General features: G+C 39.8%; 1 protein-coding gene across 1 annotated transcript; it reads right to left on the bottom strand.

Annotated features, from left to right (window-relative positions):
- Positions 1-550: 550 nt before the first annotated feature.
- On the bottom strand, positions 551-18843 carry LOC149822170 (light-harvesting complex-like protein 3 isotype 2, chloroplastic). The gene is made up of 3 exons (XM_089980111.1): positions 18367-18843; positions 1099-1236; positions 551-1017 (listed from the first exon to the last, which is right to left on the bottom strand). The coding sequence occupies exons 1-3, from the start codon at positions 18707-18709 to the stop codon at positions 761-763; spliced, it is 738 nt and encodes a 245-aa protein (XP_089836237.1). The 5' UTR covers positions 18710-18843; the 3' UTR covers positions 551-760.
- Between the last annotated feature and the right edge of the window lie 1580 nt (positions 18844-20423).

Raw genomic sequence — 20423 nt, 5'->3', positions numbered from 1 at the left:
ATGATGTATAACTTAAATTTTACCTGAATTTCGCTAAAATTTTGCTTGATTTTAAAAGTCAAAAATAAAAGTTTTTATTATATCTTGTTTGGTTCATTTAGGTCTTGTAAATAAGACTTGGGCCAAGCCCATATTCAATTGACACCACCTAATATCGAGTATTTACTGATTTTTCTACAACACTTAGCCAAAATTTCAAAAATATCTGAATTTAACACGATGTTACAAAAAACAATAGATAAGAATCTTATAACACTTAAATGTATCACATAAATGTGATTCTTTGTTCAACTAACCATACTTTATATGGTAACACACACACACACACACACAGAGAGAGAGGGAGAGAGAGAGAGAGAGAGAGAGAGAGAGAGATGCAGGATCGTGCACATGCTCGTGCTCAAAGAAAGGAAGCATAACATTTCATATGACACCATGTATGCTTAGTAACAAGAATCTTAATGGGTGATGCAGACAAATCTCAGAAGTTGTTTCAGTCTTTGAGAAAAACATCAAGCCAACATTGAGAAGACAAGAAAATTGACAAAAGTTGTTGGAAACATCTTGCTCCTAATAATTACCAACAGAAGACTACATGAGAACAAAACGGAAGCTCCCATCTGAAATCATTCTTCCACACAAAACTTGTATACAAGAAAAAGTAAACAAACAGAAAACAAAAACATCCATTTCTTCAACTTTTACATGTAATAAAATTGGGAAACCATGGTTTGAATGAAAACAATACTGGCTACTCGTTCTAGGAATCATTCGAAATATTGTCATTGGAAGTATCATCCTGCCATGCAGCTTGCCATTGCTTGTCATAAAAGGTGGATTCCTTCACAAGAGTCTTTATAGTCTCTATGTCTTCATTCTTCCTGATCAAAAGTACTCCAACTACAGCAACAAATAAAAGAAGCTTGCAGAAGAAATTTCCCATTTGATCTACAAGGCCTACTCCTGTCAAGCTATCAACCAGATAAGCCATGAAGAATCCTATCATTGCAGCACGACCTGTCAATGTCCAATATTTGGTTAATTAACCCATTGTTAGAAGGATAACAAATAAGCAAAGTTCAGGAACCAAAAACGTACCATTTAGTAGCTCTGCCTCTGGCAGATGGAACCTTTTGACCCATGGCCACCAAGGTATAATTGAGGTATCAAACACTACAGGTCTTTCATTGCTAGATGATTCAGGGTTATCTTCAAGCCATTTTCTCCTTTTAACCTCTGAAGTAATCACGGGCAGATTAAAAAAGTTAAACCGCAAATATTTCCAATGTGGTAATGAAAAAGTTAAATTACAAACGATTAAAATGTGTAACAGCAGTTAAATCCAGAAGCAAGATGGCATGCAGAATGTTATTTGAAAGATAACCTTTTTACAGGAATGGGATTGAGGATTCATATGTACAATCTACAGAACAGGCACATTTCTTTTCCTTCCAGCTGGGAAAAAAGAAGTTTCTTTCTGCTTAAACACAAAAAAGAAAATAGCATCTTCATTTGCTATCAGCTGCATTCCATAGAACAATACCATGCACAAATTTTACAAATGTAATATCCAGGAACAACTGGGCCCCACTAACTTTAGTATAGTAGGAAACTATAGGATGACTTTGCTAAATAACCGCACAAGATTGATATTTTTGTGAAAACCAGATTTCTGCTAAGTATCTGATAGTTCATGTTGCCCAAGTGTCAGAAGAGATAGACATGCATAGACAGTAGACACAAAAATCATAGGTTACCCTCAGTTCACTGCATTCCCATTCATGGTTTTCCATTAGTCCAACACCTTAGAAAGCTATACTGGAATTCATGGTTTTCCACTAATTCAAAAACTAAGAAAGGTACCTTGACATTAGGTACTTGAATTATATTTCATTCAACACTAGTTTAACTATAATTATGCTAGTGGAAACTCTTTCTTCTTTCATAGTATGAACTGCAAAATATTGATTTATATTTCATTCAACACTAGTTTAACTATCACTATACTCGTGGTAACTCTTTCTTCTTTCACAGTATGCACTGCAAAATATTGATTTCAGCTGCCCTGACAATCACGATATTATCAATTTGTTTTATTGTTTTATTTATTTTTTACATTTTAAATATATTTTTCTTATTTCATTTACATTTTTTACTTATTTCATTTATTAATGTATTTTTTGTCTAAACATGATATTTGCTTAACGGCATCAACTTATCCTCGTTGAAAAGTGATTTTTTTTTGTAAACAATTGTGGAAACCAAAACCCAAGGATCTAGAGCCTCACAGACTTAACAACTTTCCAAATCACACGGGATCTCTACATTGAACCAAAAAAAAAACTAACTTTATTAATCAAATATCAAAGTCTGAGAACAAAATTAAATTAAAGTGTAAAATCCTAAAGTCACACTGTCTAAGAATAACAGAAGTAAGTCACGCATTTTCAGAGGCTCTCTGATGCAGTCATCCTCATCATTGAGCTTCAAGTCTTATGAAAAACATATGAAGTACTAAATAAGAATCAAAGATTCTTTTTACGAATTCCTCTAAAAATCCAAATAAAAAAGAAAAAACATAAATCAAATTCATGCAAGTATCAGAAGAAATATAACAATGACAATCTCGTAAACCATTTACTAATCAAATATATGAAAACACTTATAATGCAATCACAATTTCTCACATGAAACAAAAACAAGTAGGAATGCTTGAACTAATGCAGAACAGTAAATACGCATGATTCCAATGCACATGCATGAACAAATTATTAAGTTATTATCAAAGTTCTCTTTTGCATGCATGTCCTAATTAAATGCACACAAGTTTAGTTCTACTTTTCATTAAACCTGTGGATACTTAAAAACAATTTTTGAAGTTTAAAATATGTTCACAGTTGTAACTTAACACACAATTTGTATTTTATTACTGGGTTCTACACTTGTTACTCGAGCAATATCAAGAATCAACATCATCCATCGGAACATTACGGGACACCAGGGAAATCAATATCCACTAATGCCACTTTTTTGGTACACCAATAACAATTGTGTCACAACACCACCCCCAGGCAAAGTGACTGAAACTCCCTAAAACCGTGGCCGAGAGGTGAATCACCATATCGAGTTCAGGTGCAGAATCGCATATGAAGTTTTAGTATCCTCACGGTTTTCCAAAACCACCATCAAGGATTCTCACACTGTGGAAGGGACATTCAGGAAGAAAAATATTAATTACACTGTTTATCTCTTTTATCTTTTTAACAAAAGTCAAATTCTTTACAAAAGATTCGTTTTGCAAATCAACATGTAAAACCCAACACAGGACCTTGCTCGTTACAAATTTAACAGTGCAATTAAATTAGAAAACCAATAATTTTAAAATTGGATTTTGCAATGCATACACACAAATCTTAGAGCAACACATGTTCCTAGCTCACATGTCCTACAATGGTCCAACATCAGACCACTGATGCATCTTATGCAAAAATCCTCAATGAACATGCACATACACAATTATTGAAATATGTTCACAATGCACATTCATTCATACACAATAAGAACGTACATACAAAACAAATCGCATATGCATACAAACAAATGCTTGCAACATGCATTTTTCTTTCATGATTTATCTCATGCATAACATTCAAATATGCACGTGATCATGTTAATGCAACATCAAAATAACTTCATAAATTTCGTTCATGATATGCATTTACATGATCATACATAACCAATAAACATTCTTGCCATTCATGTAACCAATTTGGGCATGCTCGGGATACAGAACAGAACCACTGATTCATACCTATGCTGCTACGATGCACAAAACAACATTAGCATGCCGTTGGCAGCATGTTTCTCATGCAGAAAACATGCAACTCAAAGGCAATGGACAGCGGACAATGTTGCACATAAATATGCAACATTGGTCTGCCGTACAATAGCCCACCGAAAGCCGAATAAAATCACATGTTTAATGCATATATATGCAGAAAAAATAACATGCTGAAAATACTTTGTTGATGCATACTTATGAAAAAAAATAACATACTGAAACATATTTATGCAGAGAAATAACATACACATATCCAGCTATTCAAACATAGTTATTTCCGAAATCATCTTTAACCATCACTGATTTTCTACACATATAAACACAACTTGATGACAGTCTTGCAAACATAGATATCAACATCCTCGTGTAAACCAATCCGATAAACATGTATTCCAGTCTGGTCAACACCCAATACAACATGTATTTGGGTATGATCAGTACCCGAAAACAGTACATTTTCGGGTCCGATCAGCACCCGCTTCTGCACGTATATGTGGGGTCTGATCAACACCCAGTTCTGCACATATTTTGGGTCTTATCAGTCACCCGAAAACTGCAGGTGTTGTGGGTCTGGTTAACGCCCGATACGACATGTATTCGGGTCTGACCAGTCACCCGAAATCAACACATTTTCGGGTCTGGTCAGCACCTGATAAAGTGTGTATTCGGGCCTGACTAGTCACTCGAAATCAATATATTTTTGGGCCTCGTCAGCACCCGATACAATGTGTATTCAAGTCTGTCCAGTCACCCGAAATCAATATATTTCTAGGTCTGGTAAACACCCGATACGTGTATTCGGGTCTGACTAGTCACCTGAAATCAATATATTTTTGGGTCTGGCAGCACTCGATACAACGTGTATTCGGGTCTGACCAGTCACTCGAAATCAATATATTTATGGGTCTGGTCAGCACCCAATACAGGGTGCATTCGGGTCTGACCAGTCACCCAAAATCAATATATTTCTGGGTCTGGTCAGCACCCGATACAGTGTGTATTCGGGTCTGACCAGTCACCCAAAATCAATATACTTTCGGGTTTGGTTAGCACTCAACACAGCGTATAATATGGTCTGACCAGTCACCCGAAATCAATACATTTTTGGGTCTGGTCAGCACCCGATACTACGTGTATTAGGGTCTACCTGTCGCCCAAAATTATTGCAGTTAAAAAAATAAAAATAAAACACAACCAATATACCAATATAACAATCTTAAAAACACATTCAATATGTCAACTTAAAACACATCCAATATGACATCTTAAAAAAAACACATTCAGTCATGCTGAAAATCGACGTCAGGTCTGGTTTGGACCAAATCTGATCCAAATCAGACCATGACACGCCAGTCGATACACGATCAATATATATATATATATATATATATATATATATATATATATATATATATATATATATATATATATATATATATATATATATATGTGTGTGTGTGTGTGTGTGTGTGTGTGTGTGTGTGTCCCTGTGGCAGGCTTGGGTTGGATCACATCCAAACCCCACCTAGAACTGCGTTGGATCACCCAACTATATGGTGATGTAGAGCAGGATGGACCCAGATCCATACAGCCTGACCCAGGCAGTGGACCGAATTTGCACCATGGGATTGGGGATCGGACTCAAGTAGTGGATCCGATCCAAGTTCCTGTACCGAGACGCGGAGAAGAGGTCCCTCTGCGTTTCTACTCCAGACGAGCACAGAGAGTACAGGCCAGAACGCCCCAGATCCAGCAACACTCAGGAGTTGTCTCGGGTCTGGGACCGGACCCGAGACCCAGAACTAACAGAAGCCTTTAAAAGTCCCTCCTAGGGTTGCGTGCAAGATAGAGAAGATTGAAGAATAGCAGCAACCTTCATTTTTTTTTCCGAATTGTTTTCTTCCCGCCGTTTTCCCCTTTTCTTCTTTATTCCTTTTCATTGTTTGTTTCTTTTCATTTACATTCGTTCCATTGTTCATTGAAGTTTATATTGAAATAAAAATCAAGCCCCATCGTTTACGGTGGGCATTATTATTCTTTTCTGCACAATGCACAACCGTGAGGGTCGTGCCTTCATCAGCCAACGTCAAGAATGCAGAAGCCTATCCTCCTCGTTGCATCAAGGTGGTATTAGAGCCCAATGTTTCCTCCTTCGTCAGCGACATGGTTCAAAGAGGCGAGGAGCGATCCGGCGAGTGGAAAAGAGCGGGAGGAAGCCGACAATGAAGATCCGATGTTGCGGATAATGGAAATGATGACAAAAATGCAAGAAAACATGTTGCGCATCAGCAGGGACGAGGCCAGCATGTCAAAACGCCTAGATGGAGTCGAAAATCGGATCGTGGCCATCGAGTCGACCGGGGAGGCGTGCATGGCTTCAATGCTAAACACAAGAGCGGGATCGAGTGACGGCGCCGACCGTCAAGCACATGCCGTCGCAGCTGACCCAGGCCAGTCGGCCTCTGGTGATCGCGCCACTACCCCGAACCCGGTACCCCCTTTCCACCCTGATCCGATAGCAGTTGGCACCCTCCAGGTGAACCCGGGACTCCTGGCTGGAACTCCACAGTACTCGGGTGTGCCCCAGCCCAGGCCGCAATTCCCTGTGGGCCTGCCGCAAGCCGAACCTGGTCTACAGGACCCCAGTGGCACGCTGAGCTCTGCTGCAGGCTCGGGTGCATCAACCCGACCTGGAAAGGAGCTTGTCCTTCCCTCTGATCCCGCGCGTGGAGGCCCTATGGCAGCAAACCTGCGGGCGGGAGCAGGGGGAGCCGTGTGGATGGGTCCGAGCCCGAGAGGGTTCGGACCGGAATATTTTTCCATGGGACCCAGACCCGAGTCTCGGGGACCATTCTTTGGGTCCCCGGGGGCGGGTCTACTTTCCGAACCCCCTTACCCGAATTGTGGCGGAGCATACTGCTGAGTTCCATCGTCTTTCCCTACAAGTGCGGATCAAGGAGACCGCCCGCCAGCAGGTCACGAGGTATGTTTCTGGTCTCCGTCCTGCTATCTCTGATGATTTCAGCTGCATCACAGTCGAAACATTAGATCAGGCAAGCAATTACGCCATGAATGTTGAAGAAAAGTTGAAAAGGAGGCAGGAATATAGGACCTCCCGTAGTGACCAGTCCAGTCCAGTCGACCCAAGTCGAGTTTCCCAACCAGGAGAGCAAGCTCCCCTAGGAAGGAAGACCCAAAGTCCACTCCTAGAGTTGACCCTAGCAAACCTGACCAGTCTGGGCTAGCGTACCACACCAGATCCAAAGCCAAGCCCAGTGAGTCTACCATTCGTTGTTTTAAGTGTCAGGAGTTAGGTCATGTTGCGTCCAAGTGCCCCACCGTGAGCAAGAACACCCATTTCATAGAGGGCATTGTTGAATCAGCGTCCGATAGTGAGAGCGAGGGTGAGTCGTTTGTTGAGGGAGATGACGAGAGGGAAGCCGTAGAGTTTGACGATAACGTCGAAAATTTGTTGTCCATCCGCCATGTTTTGACCGCACCTTGAGAGTCGGCTACAGCAAAATGGTTGTGGAACAACATTTTTAGAACCCAGTACAACTGTGAGGGACATGCGTGTGATGTTATTATCGACACTGGTGCGTGTGAGAATATGGTGTATGAGAGTGTTGTGTCCACCTTGAACTTGAAAACGGAGAAGTTGTCCCAACAATACAAGATGACATGGTTCAAGAAATGAAACAAGGTTCTCATCACCCAGCGTTTAGTTTGGTTCTCCATGGGAGAGCATTACCACGATGTGGTGTGGTGTGATGTAGCTCCTATGAGTGCGTGTCACATTCTTTTGGGTCGTCCCTGACAGTTTGATCGCAAGACAATTCACGATGGCCGCAAAAACACATACTCTTATTTTTAAGGGCCATAAAATAGTCCTTCTCCCTATCAAGGAGATTGGTTTTCCCACTGAAGATAAGCCTGAGCGAGTTCCCAGACTCGCGGGCCTCTCTTACCTGTCTTTCTTGAGCCATTGTCGGGAAGATGGTTATTGTTATGCCTTGGTGGTTAAGTCGTTGATGAGTACGTCCTTGTCCGTTCCTGCGGACATCACCCTCCTTGTTGAGGAGTTTCGCGACATTATGCCAGATGACCTGCCTAATAGTCTACCTTCAATGAGGGTGGTCTAGCACGCCATTGATTTTGTCCTGAATCGAGTCTCCCTAACCTCCCCGCGTATTGCATGAACCCATCCGAACATGTTGAGTTGTTGAGCAGGTTCAGGAGCTACTGCAAAAGGGTTTTATTCGTGAGAGTGTGAGTCATTGCGCAGTACCCGCCCTGCTCACCCCTAAAAAAGATGAGTCCATGCGCATGTGCGTTGATAATCGAGCGATCAATCGGATCACTGTCAAATACCGTTTTCTCATTCCTCATTTGGACGATATGTTTGACATGTTGGCTGGTGCCTCTATTTTCTCCAAAATTGATTTAAAAAGTGGGTACCACCAAATCCGTATCCAGGAGGGGGATGAGTGGAAGACGACATTCAAGACACGTGATGGATTGTATGAGTGGTTAGTCATGCCATTTGGGTTATCAAATGCCCCCGAGTACTTTCATGAATATGATGACCCAAGTGTTGCGTCCTTGTATAGGAAAGTTTGTCGTTGTGTACTTTGATGATATTTTGATTTATAGCTTATCTTTGTCTGATCATTTGAGTCACCTATGTCAGGTCTTAGAGATTTTAAGGAGGAAAATTTTTTATGTCAATGCCAAAAGTGTGAGTTTATGATGTCATGTGTCGTGTTCTTAGGTTTTATTGTATAGTCTGATGGAGTTAAGGCAGATCCCGCGAAAGTCCGTGCGGTCGTAGATTGGCCTACCCCAAAGACTATTGGAGAGATCTGTAGTTTCCACGGGTTAGCCACTTTTTAACGACGTTTTGTGAGAAACTTCAACACCCTCATGGCCCCCATCACGGAGTGCCTAAAGGGTACTAGTTTCCATTAGATGCCTGCTGCGGGAAAGACCTTTACGCTCATCAAAGCGAAAATGACTAGTGCCCTTGTCTTAGCCCTTCCTGATTTTAGCGCAGTCTTTGAGGTTGAGTGTGATGCCTCAAAAGTGGGAATTGATGCAATCCTGAGTCAGAATCGCAGACCCATTGCTTTCTTTAGTGAGAAGCTGACTCAGGTCATGTGCAAATATTCCACTTATGACGTTGAGTTTTATGCCGTGGCACAAGCCCTTCGTTATTGGAGGCATTATCTTATTTATAACGAGTTTGTCTTGTACACGGATCATGAGGCATTGAAGTATCTGAATAGTCAAAAGAAGTTGAGTGCTCGTCATGCCAAGTAGGTCAGTTTCTTACAAGAGTACACTTTCACGATTCACTATCAATCTGGTACTCTGAACAAGGTAGCTGACACTCTTAGCAGGAAGAACAGCTTTCTGATGACTATGTCAGTGCAAGTCATTGGGTTCGAACAATGCAAGGAGTTATACCCGACGGACCCTGATTTTCAGCAAGTCTGGGAAGTGTGCCTCTCCTTTGATAGCTCAGTCGACCGGCGATTTAGTATACCTAATGGTTACCTCTTTTACGATAACAAGCTATGTGTGCCCGATTTCTCTCTGAGACTTCAGTTGATTTTTGAGTTACATGAAAGGGGACTAGCTGGGCATTTTGGACATGATAAGACGTTCGCTCAGTTAGATGAACGCTACTTTTGGCCCAAAATGCGCAAAGATGTTGTCAAGTTTATTCAAAGTTGTCGAGTGTGTCAAGTGTCTAAGGGTCATCGTTAGAATAGTGGTTTGTATACTCCGTTACCCATCCCTGAGCACTCCTGGGAGCATGTGTCCATGGATTTTATTGTGGGTCTTCCCAAAACCCTGCGTCGTTTTGATTCAATTTTAGACGTTGTTGACCGTTTTCAAAAATGGCTATTTTTGTCACTTGTAAGTGAACCACTGATGCCTCGCTAGTAGCTTCCTATTACTTCAAGGACGTGGCCCGTTTTCATGGTTTGCCTCACACGATCACTTCAGATCGTGACACGCATTTTATGAGCTATTTTTGAAAATCGTTATGGGCCTTATTGAAGACCAAGCTTCAGCTCAGTAGTGCTTACCACCCTCAAACAGATGGCCAAACCGAAGTTGTCAACCACACCTTAGGGAACCTGTTACAGAGTCTAGTAGGGGAGAATGTCAAAACATGGGACCTAGTTCTGCCCCAAGCCGAGTTCGCATATAACATCTTCATCAACCGATCTATAGGCAAATCTCCTTTCCAAGTGGTTTATGGTCGGTCACCCACCCATGTAGTAGACCTAGCACCTGTGTTCAGTCTCCCAGACCCAGCCCCAGACGCATTTGATGCTATTGAGTACATGCGTGATATCCACAGACAGGTCTGAGCCAAACTTGTTGAAAGGTACGAAACCTACAAAGCTTTCGTGAACCAAGGTCGTTGTGATGTCCAGTTTCAAGTCGGTCAGTTAGTATGGGTTTACCTACGTCCCGAGCGTTTTCCAGTAGGTACCTATGGCAAGTTGAGTCCTAAGAAGTATGGTCCTTTCAAGATTCTTAAGCGGTTGAGTCTTAATACCTACCTCCTTGAACTACCCGAATATTGACACATTTCACCTATATTCAATGTGTCTGATCTATATGCTTACTGTGGAGACAACAAGTCGTCAGAGCCAACTTCTTCCCAGACAAGGGGGAATGATGCAGAGCAGGATGAAGCCGGACCCAAACAGCCTGACCCAGGCAGTGAACCGAATTTGCACCATGGGATTGGGGATCAGACCCAAGTAGTGGATCCGATCCAGGTTCCCGTACCGAGACGCGGAGAAAAGGTCCCTCTGCATACCTACTCCAGACGAGCACAGAGAGTACAAGCCGGGATGCCCCAGATCCAGCAGTACTCAGGAGTTGTCTCGAGTCTGGGATCGAACCCGAGACCCGGATCCAACTGAAGCCTTTAAAAGACCCTCCTTGTAACGCCCCGAAATCCTAACCCAAATTTTGAGGATTTTTTTTTTGAAAAAGGAAAAACAAGAAATATTATAAAGTTAAGCATTCTGGAACATTACAAGAGAAGCAAGACCAAAACATTTGTTTCATTTCAATATCAATGAAAATTAACAACAGAGTTTCTCGAACTATCCCTAGAACAGTAAATCCAAAATCTCGATCGAAGCCTCATCCCGCAACCACTCATAAACTTTACCTTTCACCTGAAAAATGATAAATTTATAGGAATTAGACTACATCTGTCTAAGTAGAAAATAAGTAACTTTTAATGCAGGTATATCATGAATCTAGTATGTGATGTGGGTGTCATGTGTGATTTTCAGTATATACAAGAATAAGTAAAGATTTATGCTACGCCAGTCAATAATTTATCAGAAGCTAACTGACAGGTAACATCAATAGCAGCATTTAAATATCTCATAACCATAGATACAAATTCATGCAATAATTCAGAGGAATGCAATTATGACAATTACATAATTCAGGTAATCATTCATACAACATGGTGCATCTATTAGGTACAAAAGAAAATTAATCAATACCATGAATTACAATTCAAGTAGAATTGGGCATTTAACATGCATTAGAAATTAACCATCATCCATCCACAAAACCTATAACAATTAAGAAAACAGATAACATATGCATGTTCTAATGCATAGCAAGAAAATGTATGACTTATGCGTAATGCATGAATCCACTTATTATCTTTCATTTAAGTTCTCTTTTCCATATGCATGCCCTATTAAATGCACAAAACTTTAAGTTCCTTTTTTTAATTATCATTGCTCGCGGATACACCAAACAGGTACAATCTCCGAAGTCAAGTTAGGTTCCCATGGTAGCTTAACACACAATTTGTATTTTATTACTGGGTTTCAAACTTAACTCTCGACTGATTCACCTTTGGAACATTAAACCTCTACATCTAATATCGGGGATACAAGGGACACCCCACGCCCACAAGTGTCACTTCCTTGGTACCAAAAACAACAACTGTGTCAAAACACACCACCCCCTGGTAAAATGACGGACTCTCCCTAAAACCGTAGCTAAGAGAAAGAACCTCAATATCGGATTTAGGAAACAAAATAAAGCACACGGAGTTTTTGTATCCTCACAGTCTTCCCAAGACCGGATCTCTAAGATTCTCATACTCCAGATGAGATATCCCAGAACGTATATTACACTGTTTTTATTCATTATCTTTTTATTAAGAGCCAATTGTTGAGTTTTGCAATTCAACATGCAAAAACAAGGCAAAAGCTCACATCTACCCCTGCGAGAACCATCATGAGACTCCAGCCCGAGGAAACACATCGAACTGTGCAATATAGTGCAACAAAATTATATTTGCAAATCAACATGTAAAGTTAATAACATAGGCTTGTAAATCAACATGCAACCATAAGCTCACAATTCAGCATGCGCAACTCTTCACGGTCTACCACCCGTGGCAACAATAGAACAGCACAATTAAAACCATAGTACAAATGTGATTTTTGGAATGCAATTAAACAATTAAGAAAAAGCAACCAAAGCTCAAGGCGCTCCATGCCTTTGATGATTCACTTAGACCATCGATGCATCTTATGCAAAAATCCTAACAATATGCAATTTATGCAATGATACCAACATGATTCCAAATGCATATTTATATATGTCAATTTAACCATATGCATGATATGTCACATTCATGCGCATGTGTTCACCATTCATGTGCATGTGCCTTTTCAAAATCACTTCACATACATGCATTTACTCATAAATCATCTCAATTGGGACAAGTGAACAACTCATGCATTTATGTACATGTGAAACACACATCAATTCATGTATGCACATGCATTTGATACAAACTTCATATAGTATAATGCTTAAGCACGTCATATCAAGTAAAAGCATATAAATAATTCTAAATCTCGACATGTCTCGAGAACCAAAATACATGCACACCACACATTCTAGAAATTTATATGCACATTCAGAAATACCAACATGTATCATGTGTATGCTACGCTAAATATTCATAAGCATGTCTTTGTTCAATTCGTATGCATGCTCACATCAAATGCATACTTTTATTCATGAACCAGTTCCAATTAAAATATGTCAACACGCACGCCATGAGGTACGTGCCAAAATACATTAATTCCATGTATGCACATGCATGTGCAAGCAACCTTGCACTAATGTGTTAATCAAGCATAACATGTTGATTCTAAGCACAAGAGAAAATAACATTCTTTCCTTGATTCACCTCTGGCAGAACATGCATACAAGCTAATAACCCAAGTACCTGCATTGGGTCATCAATCCAATATAGCCTATTAGGCAAGGTTTTCTCAAGTGACTACCTCGCTGAAAGGCGCATATCCAGATGTCACTAAGTGCATCATCATATATTTGAACTTAATGTAACAACCTCATTCCTCAAACACAGATAACATGTTGCATACCAGCAATTCAAATTATACATTTTCTAACAAAAAGCAGTTTAAGCACGTGGTATTTCATGTAAATAAGTTACAACACTAGAGAAACCCAGAAGAATGCAATTTGAAGAACCCTATAGAGCCCAACCGCAACTGGGTACAACAATAATCCTTTGTCATATACATTTCAAGTTTACATGATTTCATGCTTCTAACCTCAGAGACACTTTGGGATAGAAACTCTCAGTGTAGGATATAATTTCAATGAGCATGCACTCACCTATCTTCAATGTAATATCCTGCTAAGTTAGGCTACACTTCATATGCTACAACATATTGAACGATAACATATTTAGCAGCATATGGCAAATATCAACTGAACAAAACATATAAAAGAATGTATCTCAAATATCCATAATTAGGGAAAGTAAACGATCTGAGCATCTCATGGCTTGGCTTCGTTCAGCTCGTTTACCAGCCCTATCAAAAATATAAAGTTCCAGATTGCTAACTTCGCATTATAGAAGCATGAGATAGAAGTTGGATGAATCCAAAGGAAAAATTATAATTCCAAATCAGATTTTCAAATTTCAACTATCATGACCTTGAAATCTGTTAAAACAACTCTACCATCCAAGAAGAAATAAGTCAACTCAAAATTCAAGAAACAATCACCTTGCACCTACAAGACTAGTAAGTAGGGATGACCCCAGTTCTCAGAATATTCAATAATAGGATGCTATCTTAAGGCTAAATCCAAACCAAGCAATCCTGGTAATAAGAAAACTGATCACTTTCTACACGAGTTGATCCTCAGAACTAAATTACTGAATCAAAAGATTTTGATAAAATATTTGACTAGCATCTGCAAATACAATCTGCCTTAAATACATACATATTTACACAATTTACCACATAAAACCAGAAATCACTTGCCACAAGGCCTCAAGGAATATGATGGAGAAAAAGAAGAAGAAGAGGAAGAGGGAACTGCTCTAAATGAAATACAGAAGTCGGTACGCTATTTCAAGCCACATACTACAAAAAAAATAGTCTAGATCATTGAGAGAAAATCCAAGTACACCTCCAGAAACAGAACATTGAATGGTTAGTGGAAAAGAAACAATCGTAATAAAAGTTACTACTATAACGGCATACAACGATTACAAGGATATCTCGGAGAAAGATTATGTTAACACACGAATGTAACAAAACCAAACCACACGCGAATCTGACAGTATGACATTACAAGAATTAATAAAACAGCTAGGAAGAGATCTACAAAAGCCGAAATCCTTGGTTTTTTTTAGACTAAAAAAATAGTGATACCCCCACTTGCATCACTGTAACCTTCACCACTCGTAACAGAATGCCGACCCCCCCCCCCAATCGAACGATTTAGGGTTTCCTAAAATCCTTTCCTAAATTAAAAACCTGAAACCCCCAAATCCAAGAAATTGGGGTTCTTGGTTTAGGGTTAGCAATGGCCTTAATCATTCGAAGTTTCCCCTTGACCAACCCAAGCACACCCAGACCCAGACAATAACCCACAAGAAAAGTTACTGATCCTACATGTTCCAGCGCTCAGAGATTGCTGTGGAGGGTCGTCAGCTCCGGTGAGGGTGGCTGCCGCAATGAGAAGATGGTTGCCGACGACATCGGCTGCTGATGGTCAGAGTTGTTCGCAGTGACAGGAGCGAGAGACGGAGAGAACAAGAGAAGCAGAGAGAGAGACGGTAAGAGCAGAGAGAGAAGAAAAGACAGAGAGGGAGGAAAGCGAGAAGGATTTGAGAGGGAAAGAGAGAGAGAGAGATAGCGGGAGGAAGAGGGCGAGACCCTCTCCCCCTTAAACCAGAGGCGACCCCCTCACCGGCGGTTACGCTTCCTCCCAACAGGTTCAAGAATCGTGCTAGGGCACAATTCTTTATCTGGGTTCTAATGAAGCAGTCGGGTCCGGGTCTGAAACCCGCGACCCACGACTCGGGATCCAATCGGAAATTGGATCCGGTTCACGCTATAAAGGTGGATCCACAAGTTGGATCCAAATGGGTCCAACTGTGAATCAAACCCCCAAAGTAATTTTATTTACTTAGTATTATTATTATATATATTACAATATATATATGGGTATATGGATCCGAAAAGTGGATCCCAGCCATTCTAAGTATTATTTTAAATACCTATCACTCAAATAATTAAAATAAAGTTATTACACACACATATATATATACGTATAAGTTTATACGATATATACATATATAGAAAGACCCCTTTATGGATCCTGGATCCGAAACTTTGATCCCAAGCCCAAATCACAATATTACGAAATTTGTATATATTTTTTCTAAATAAATGCTTAAAAAATGTGGTTATTACACTCCTAGGGTTGCGTGCAAGATAGAGAAGATTGAAGAATAGAAACAACCTTCATTTTTTTTTCTGAATTGTTTTCTTCCAGCCGTTTTCCCCTTTTCTTCTTTATTCCTTTTCATTATTTGTTTCTTTTCATTTACATTTGTTCCATTGTTCATTGAAGTTTATATTGAAATAAAAATCAAGCCCCATCGTTTACGGTGGGCATTCTTATTCTTTTCTGCACAACGCACGACCGTGAGGGTCGTGCCTTCATCAGCCGACGTCAAGAACGCAGAAGCCTATCCTCCTCGCTGCATCATATGGTCAATCCCTAGGTGTGTGTGTGTGTGTATATATATATATATATATATATATATATATGATCAATATGCTATCGTGAAAGAAATCAGTAGTAGAACATGAATAATAGGAGAAACAAACCATGTTTTCATGAAAACCGAGTTTCATGCCATCATGCATCAAGGCATGTGATTGAACATGTAAAAAAAATCAAATTTATTACGTTTCCATCTAGAACCTACACATAAATCTGATTTAAATTGTCTTTCCCTGTTCAAATTAAAAGAGGAACCCATACCTTTAATCGAAAACGGAAAAAGACCGAAAAAGTGTTTGTTGGACGATCAAAACGGAAATGGATCCTCCTTTTCTTCTTCTTCTTCTTCTTTCCATTCCTTTTTCTCTCTTTTCTTTTTTTTTCTTTCTTTCTTTTCTTTTTTTCCCTTCTACCTTCTCTCTCTATAGAAAACGAAATCTAGAGAGAAGGTGACATCCCTTCTAAAGTCCTTCTATAGAGGATAGAGTTCTGCAAAATGTAGAACTCTATCTCTCTCTAACCAAATCCTAATTATCCTCTTATTTTATTTTATTTCTTTTACTATTTTACTCTAACCACATTTGGGCTCTTCTAGAGGGTGACACCCCCTCTAGAATCCCTACATAATAGGTAGACTTCTACAAATGTAGAACTCTGTCATATCCAAAATAAAATTTTGGAATTAATTAATTATTTTTTAAATAATAAATTTTCATAAAGATCCGGAGGGTGTCTTCCCCCCGGGAGTCTTTTTAACATGGAATTTCACTCAATTTAACTTTTATATTGAATTTAAAACTTTAAATTGGTTGGAATTGGATTTTGGATCTGGATCTAGATTCAAAATCCAAATCTATATCCAATATCCATATGGATCATAGATTGGACCAGATCCTAATTAATATGGGTCTTGGACTGGGTCCAGATCCATATCAACTTGAATCATACGGATCCGATCTGATCCAATATTGGTCACATCGAGGGGGGTCATTTTTTAAAAAATGTGATTTTGGGGCCAATCATAGCCCGAATTCAGAAAAACAAAATATCAATGTTTTCATAATTTCGAAACGCAACTAATGATATATTACCTGAATGTCGCCTCTGAATTTTGCTCGATTTTAAAGGTCAAAAATAAAAAGTTTTACTAAATCTTAATTGGCTCGTTTAGGTCTTGTCAATAGGTCATGGGCCACGCCAGACTCAGCTGACACCACCTAAAATTGAGGATTTGATCAACTTTACCAAAACACTTAGCCAAATTTTAAAAAATCTCTAAATTTAACAAGGAAAACACACGATATTACATTTACTTACTTATTTTTGTTATTTTTTATAATTTTTAAGCCTTGAGATTTCTCCAAAATTTATCATCAAACTATTCAAACCTATAATATCCCAAGAAATAGCCTCGCCGAGATATAACCAATACCGATATTTGTGACTGATCAAAAGAAGCACAGAAAAAAAGACAAAGAGTGGACATCACATGCTTGAGAAGAAAATAATCCAATCTCTAAAGAAGTAAAAGTCATCTAAAACAATTAAAAAAGAACCAAATTGCTCAAACACAAACACATACAACCAAATGGGTTATGAATCTCTACAAACTCAGTTGTCAGCTACAAAGTAATGAACTGAGAGAAACTGGGTCTTCATTGTTACAGTTGACAAGCAGCCGCTGCAAATTGTTGGTGTGCTATATGTATGTACGCATGTTTGCATTTTTTAACTTGTGAATTTACCTCAATAGAGTGCCAACCGCTCTCATGTGGCCAAACTGAAGGAGATTGTAAAGAGGGGGCAAAAAAGGGCCTAAACATTTAAGAAATATCTCCATAACAACTGAAAAAGAAGAGCATATTTTTACATCAAAAACTCAACATTGACATTAATGATTCTTCCAAAGTTCTCCAGTTGTCTTCAGTGCCGAAAGCTACGGCCATCCAGCAGACGTATCTTCCCAGTTCACTTTCCAGTGGAACTAGTCAGAATGCAAATATTTAGCAATAGCATATCTTCCCTTTACAAGAACCAAATCCTCAACACGAAGATACAATTACCATATGAATCAATGACATACTACAAGTAAACAAAGAAATGTTAACCAAAAGGACTACTAATCAAGAAACCAAATTCCAAAAATTTGAACACAGATATCCAGCATGCAAAAGCCTTGTCATATTCCCACAAAAAGCAAAGAAAACCCTCACTTTGAATATAAAGAAAAGAAAAACTCAGGAAGCCCCGCCAGACATAATTAAATGCAAAAATTGAGATACCCAGGTATCATCTAAACCCACAACAAACCACTAAAAGAATCAAGCAACATCTTCACCAAGAAATCACCACAGAAAAAAAAAGAACAAGGACCCAGAAGAGATTTTCCTCACCAGAATCAATCACGGCATCCCAATCAGTCTCCCCATTCTTCCTAAACTGTTTTAGGTCCCATGTCCCACCTACCCATCTTGAGTCTTCGAATGTGGGTGCATCATTACTTGAACCAGGAGACTCCCCCAACTTCGGAGGGGGAGGAGGGGACTCCTTCTCTGCCACTTTTACCTCCAATGTTGGGGCACCCACCATCCCGGTTCCATTATCTATGGCCCTTGGAGGGGACAACAAGGGCACTCTAGAGTAGAGGTGGGGGGATTTCAAGTGGGTATTGAAGGTGGGTCTTCTAGAAAGAGAAGAGATGGATGAGAAGGAAGGTAGACTGAGCATGGCAGCCATGGTGAGAGGTGACTACTTTTGGGGGCTCTTGGTAGGAGGGATTGGGTTAAGTGCTTGCTGTCTCAGAGCACTAGAATGCAGAAGGATGCCATGCAGATTGACCAAGTAACAATAGGCAATCCACAACTCGGTATAAGAGATGAACTGGCTTAGTTTCTTTGTACTTGTCTAATGCATCCCTGGGTCGAACCGGTACTCTGTGACTCGGTTGGGAAGGAGTCCCGAGTCTGTCAAAGGCCATGTTGTCCACTAAAAGGGCCAGTTTGGAATTTGGAATCTGGTAGCTGGGCTGGAATCATGTGAAAGGAAAAGGGCCTCACTTTACATCCCAAATACATAAACGCCCATCCCAGCTATCAGATTCCAAACAGGCCCTAAGTTTTTATAGAGCAATGCTTTTTTTTTAAAGGCAAGCTGGATGTTAGTCCGACCTCACCAGTTAGTTGTTCAAGAGATGTGCACTGACAGCTCTTACCAACCACGCGGAGCCCCCGTTGGTAATAAAGGGTCAATCTCCAGAGCCGGTCCAGTGGTCGCAAAGTATTCAGGCCCATACAGAAGACAAAACACAGAAAATGGGCGTGTAAAGAGTTTCGATGTTTTGTGTTTTTCACAGAAAATCGATGCATGTGTTAACCAGTTGTGTTTTATGTTGTCTTGTCAATTTTAACTATGCAACACCAACTTCAAAATTCAATGGTGCTAATGGCTGTTAGACATCAAATAAAACGGCAATCAATTTAGTCAGGTTCAGTAAAGTTGTAAAGCTGTAATGCATCACATTTGGTGAACTGCTCACAAGGGCTCCGGCCACCTGACAGAGACGACGAAACAAATAAATAACCTATTATAAAAGATCTCCTTTAAGATTAAACAATTCCATCCAATTGAGTATGATTGTAGACTTGTAAATGTCTTCAAGTTGACAAAAAGTCATGACTTCGAAACCCACAATAGCGTCCTTGCCAGGTCGACTTCAAGGGCTTTACCAACTGAAGGACTACCAGGTGAGTTCTTTGTTGGCTTAGCTAAAGAAAATAAAAAATCAGATGTCTAAATTTCAATGTAAATATTTTTTCTTTTTAAAGGCAAGCTGGGGTTAGGCAGACCCCTACTAGTTATACAACTATACCATTGGGTTTTGAACCTGCAACGTCCCAATACAAGGTGGCGTGCACTAGCTGCTCCTACCAGACAAGCAGCCCGTTGGTTCCAATGTAAATTTATATCCAGTGGGATAGTGAGTTCAATTAAGACATGGGAACAGGAGAAATGAGTACGTCCTAGCCAGTTAATTGACTGATAGGAATAGACTAATACAAAAACCCCAACTTGCAAGTGTGTTTTGCTTAATATGAAAATGTGTTTATAATTACTTGCTTACTAGCCCACATGAGTTCTGCACAACTAATTAAGCGGGTTGGCTCAAGGCGTTCAAGCTAAAGGACATGGAGATTTTGATACCGAGGTGCAAGGCTGAAGGTACTCCCTGGTGGGTGAGAGGGCGCAGACAAGGGCTTTTTAACTGTTGGGAGGTGGGGGTAGGTTGCGTGTGTGTGCATGCAGAGAGAGAGAGAGAGAGAGAGAGAGAGAGAGAGAGAGAGAGAGAGAGAGAGAGGGTTGGGTCTCTTTTTTTAAAGTAGTAGTTAGTTTTTATCTTTTTTAAGAAACATTTTGACATATTAATTAATGTATTTTGACATAAACGGTTATG

This window comes from Nuphar pumila, chromosome 11 (genome assembly GCF_984573655.1).
Source record: "Nuphar pumila chromosome 11, dmNupPumi1.hap1.1, whole genome shotgun sequence".
Lineage (NCBI taxonomy): Eukaryota > Viridiplantae > Streptophyta > Magnoliopsida > Nymphaeales > Nymphaeaceae > Nuphar > Nuphar pumila.
The sequence above is the reverse complement of the archived record's forward strand: the minus strand, read 5'-3'. Positions and strand labels throughout refer to the sequence as shown.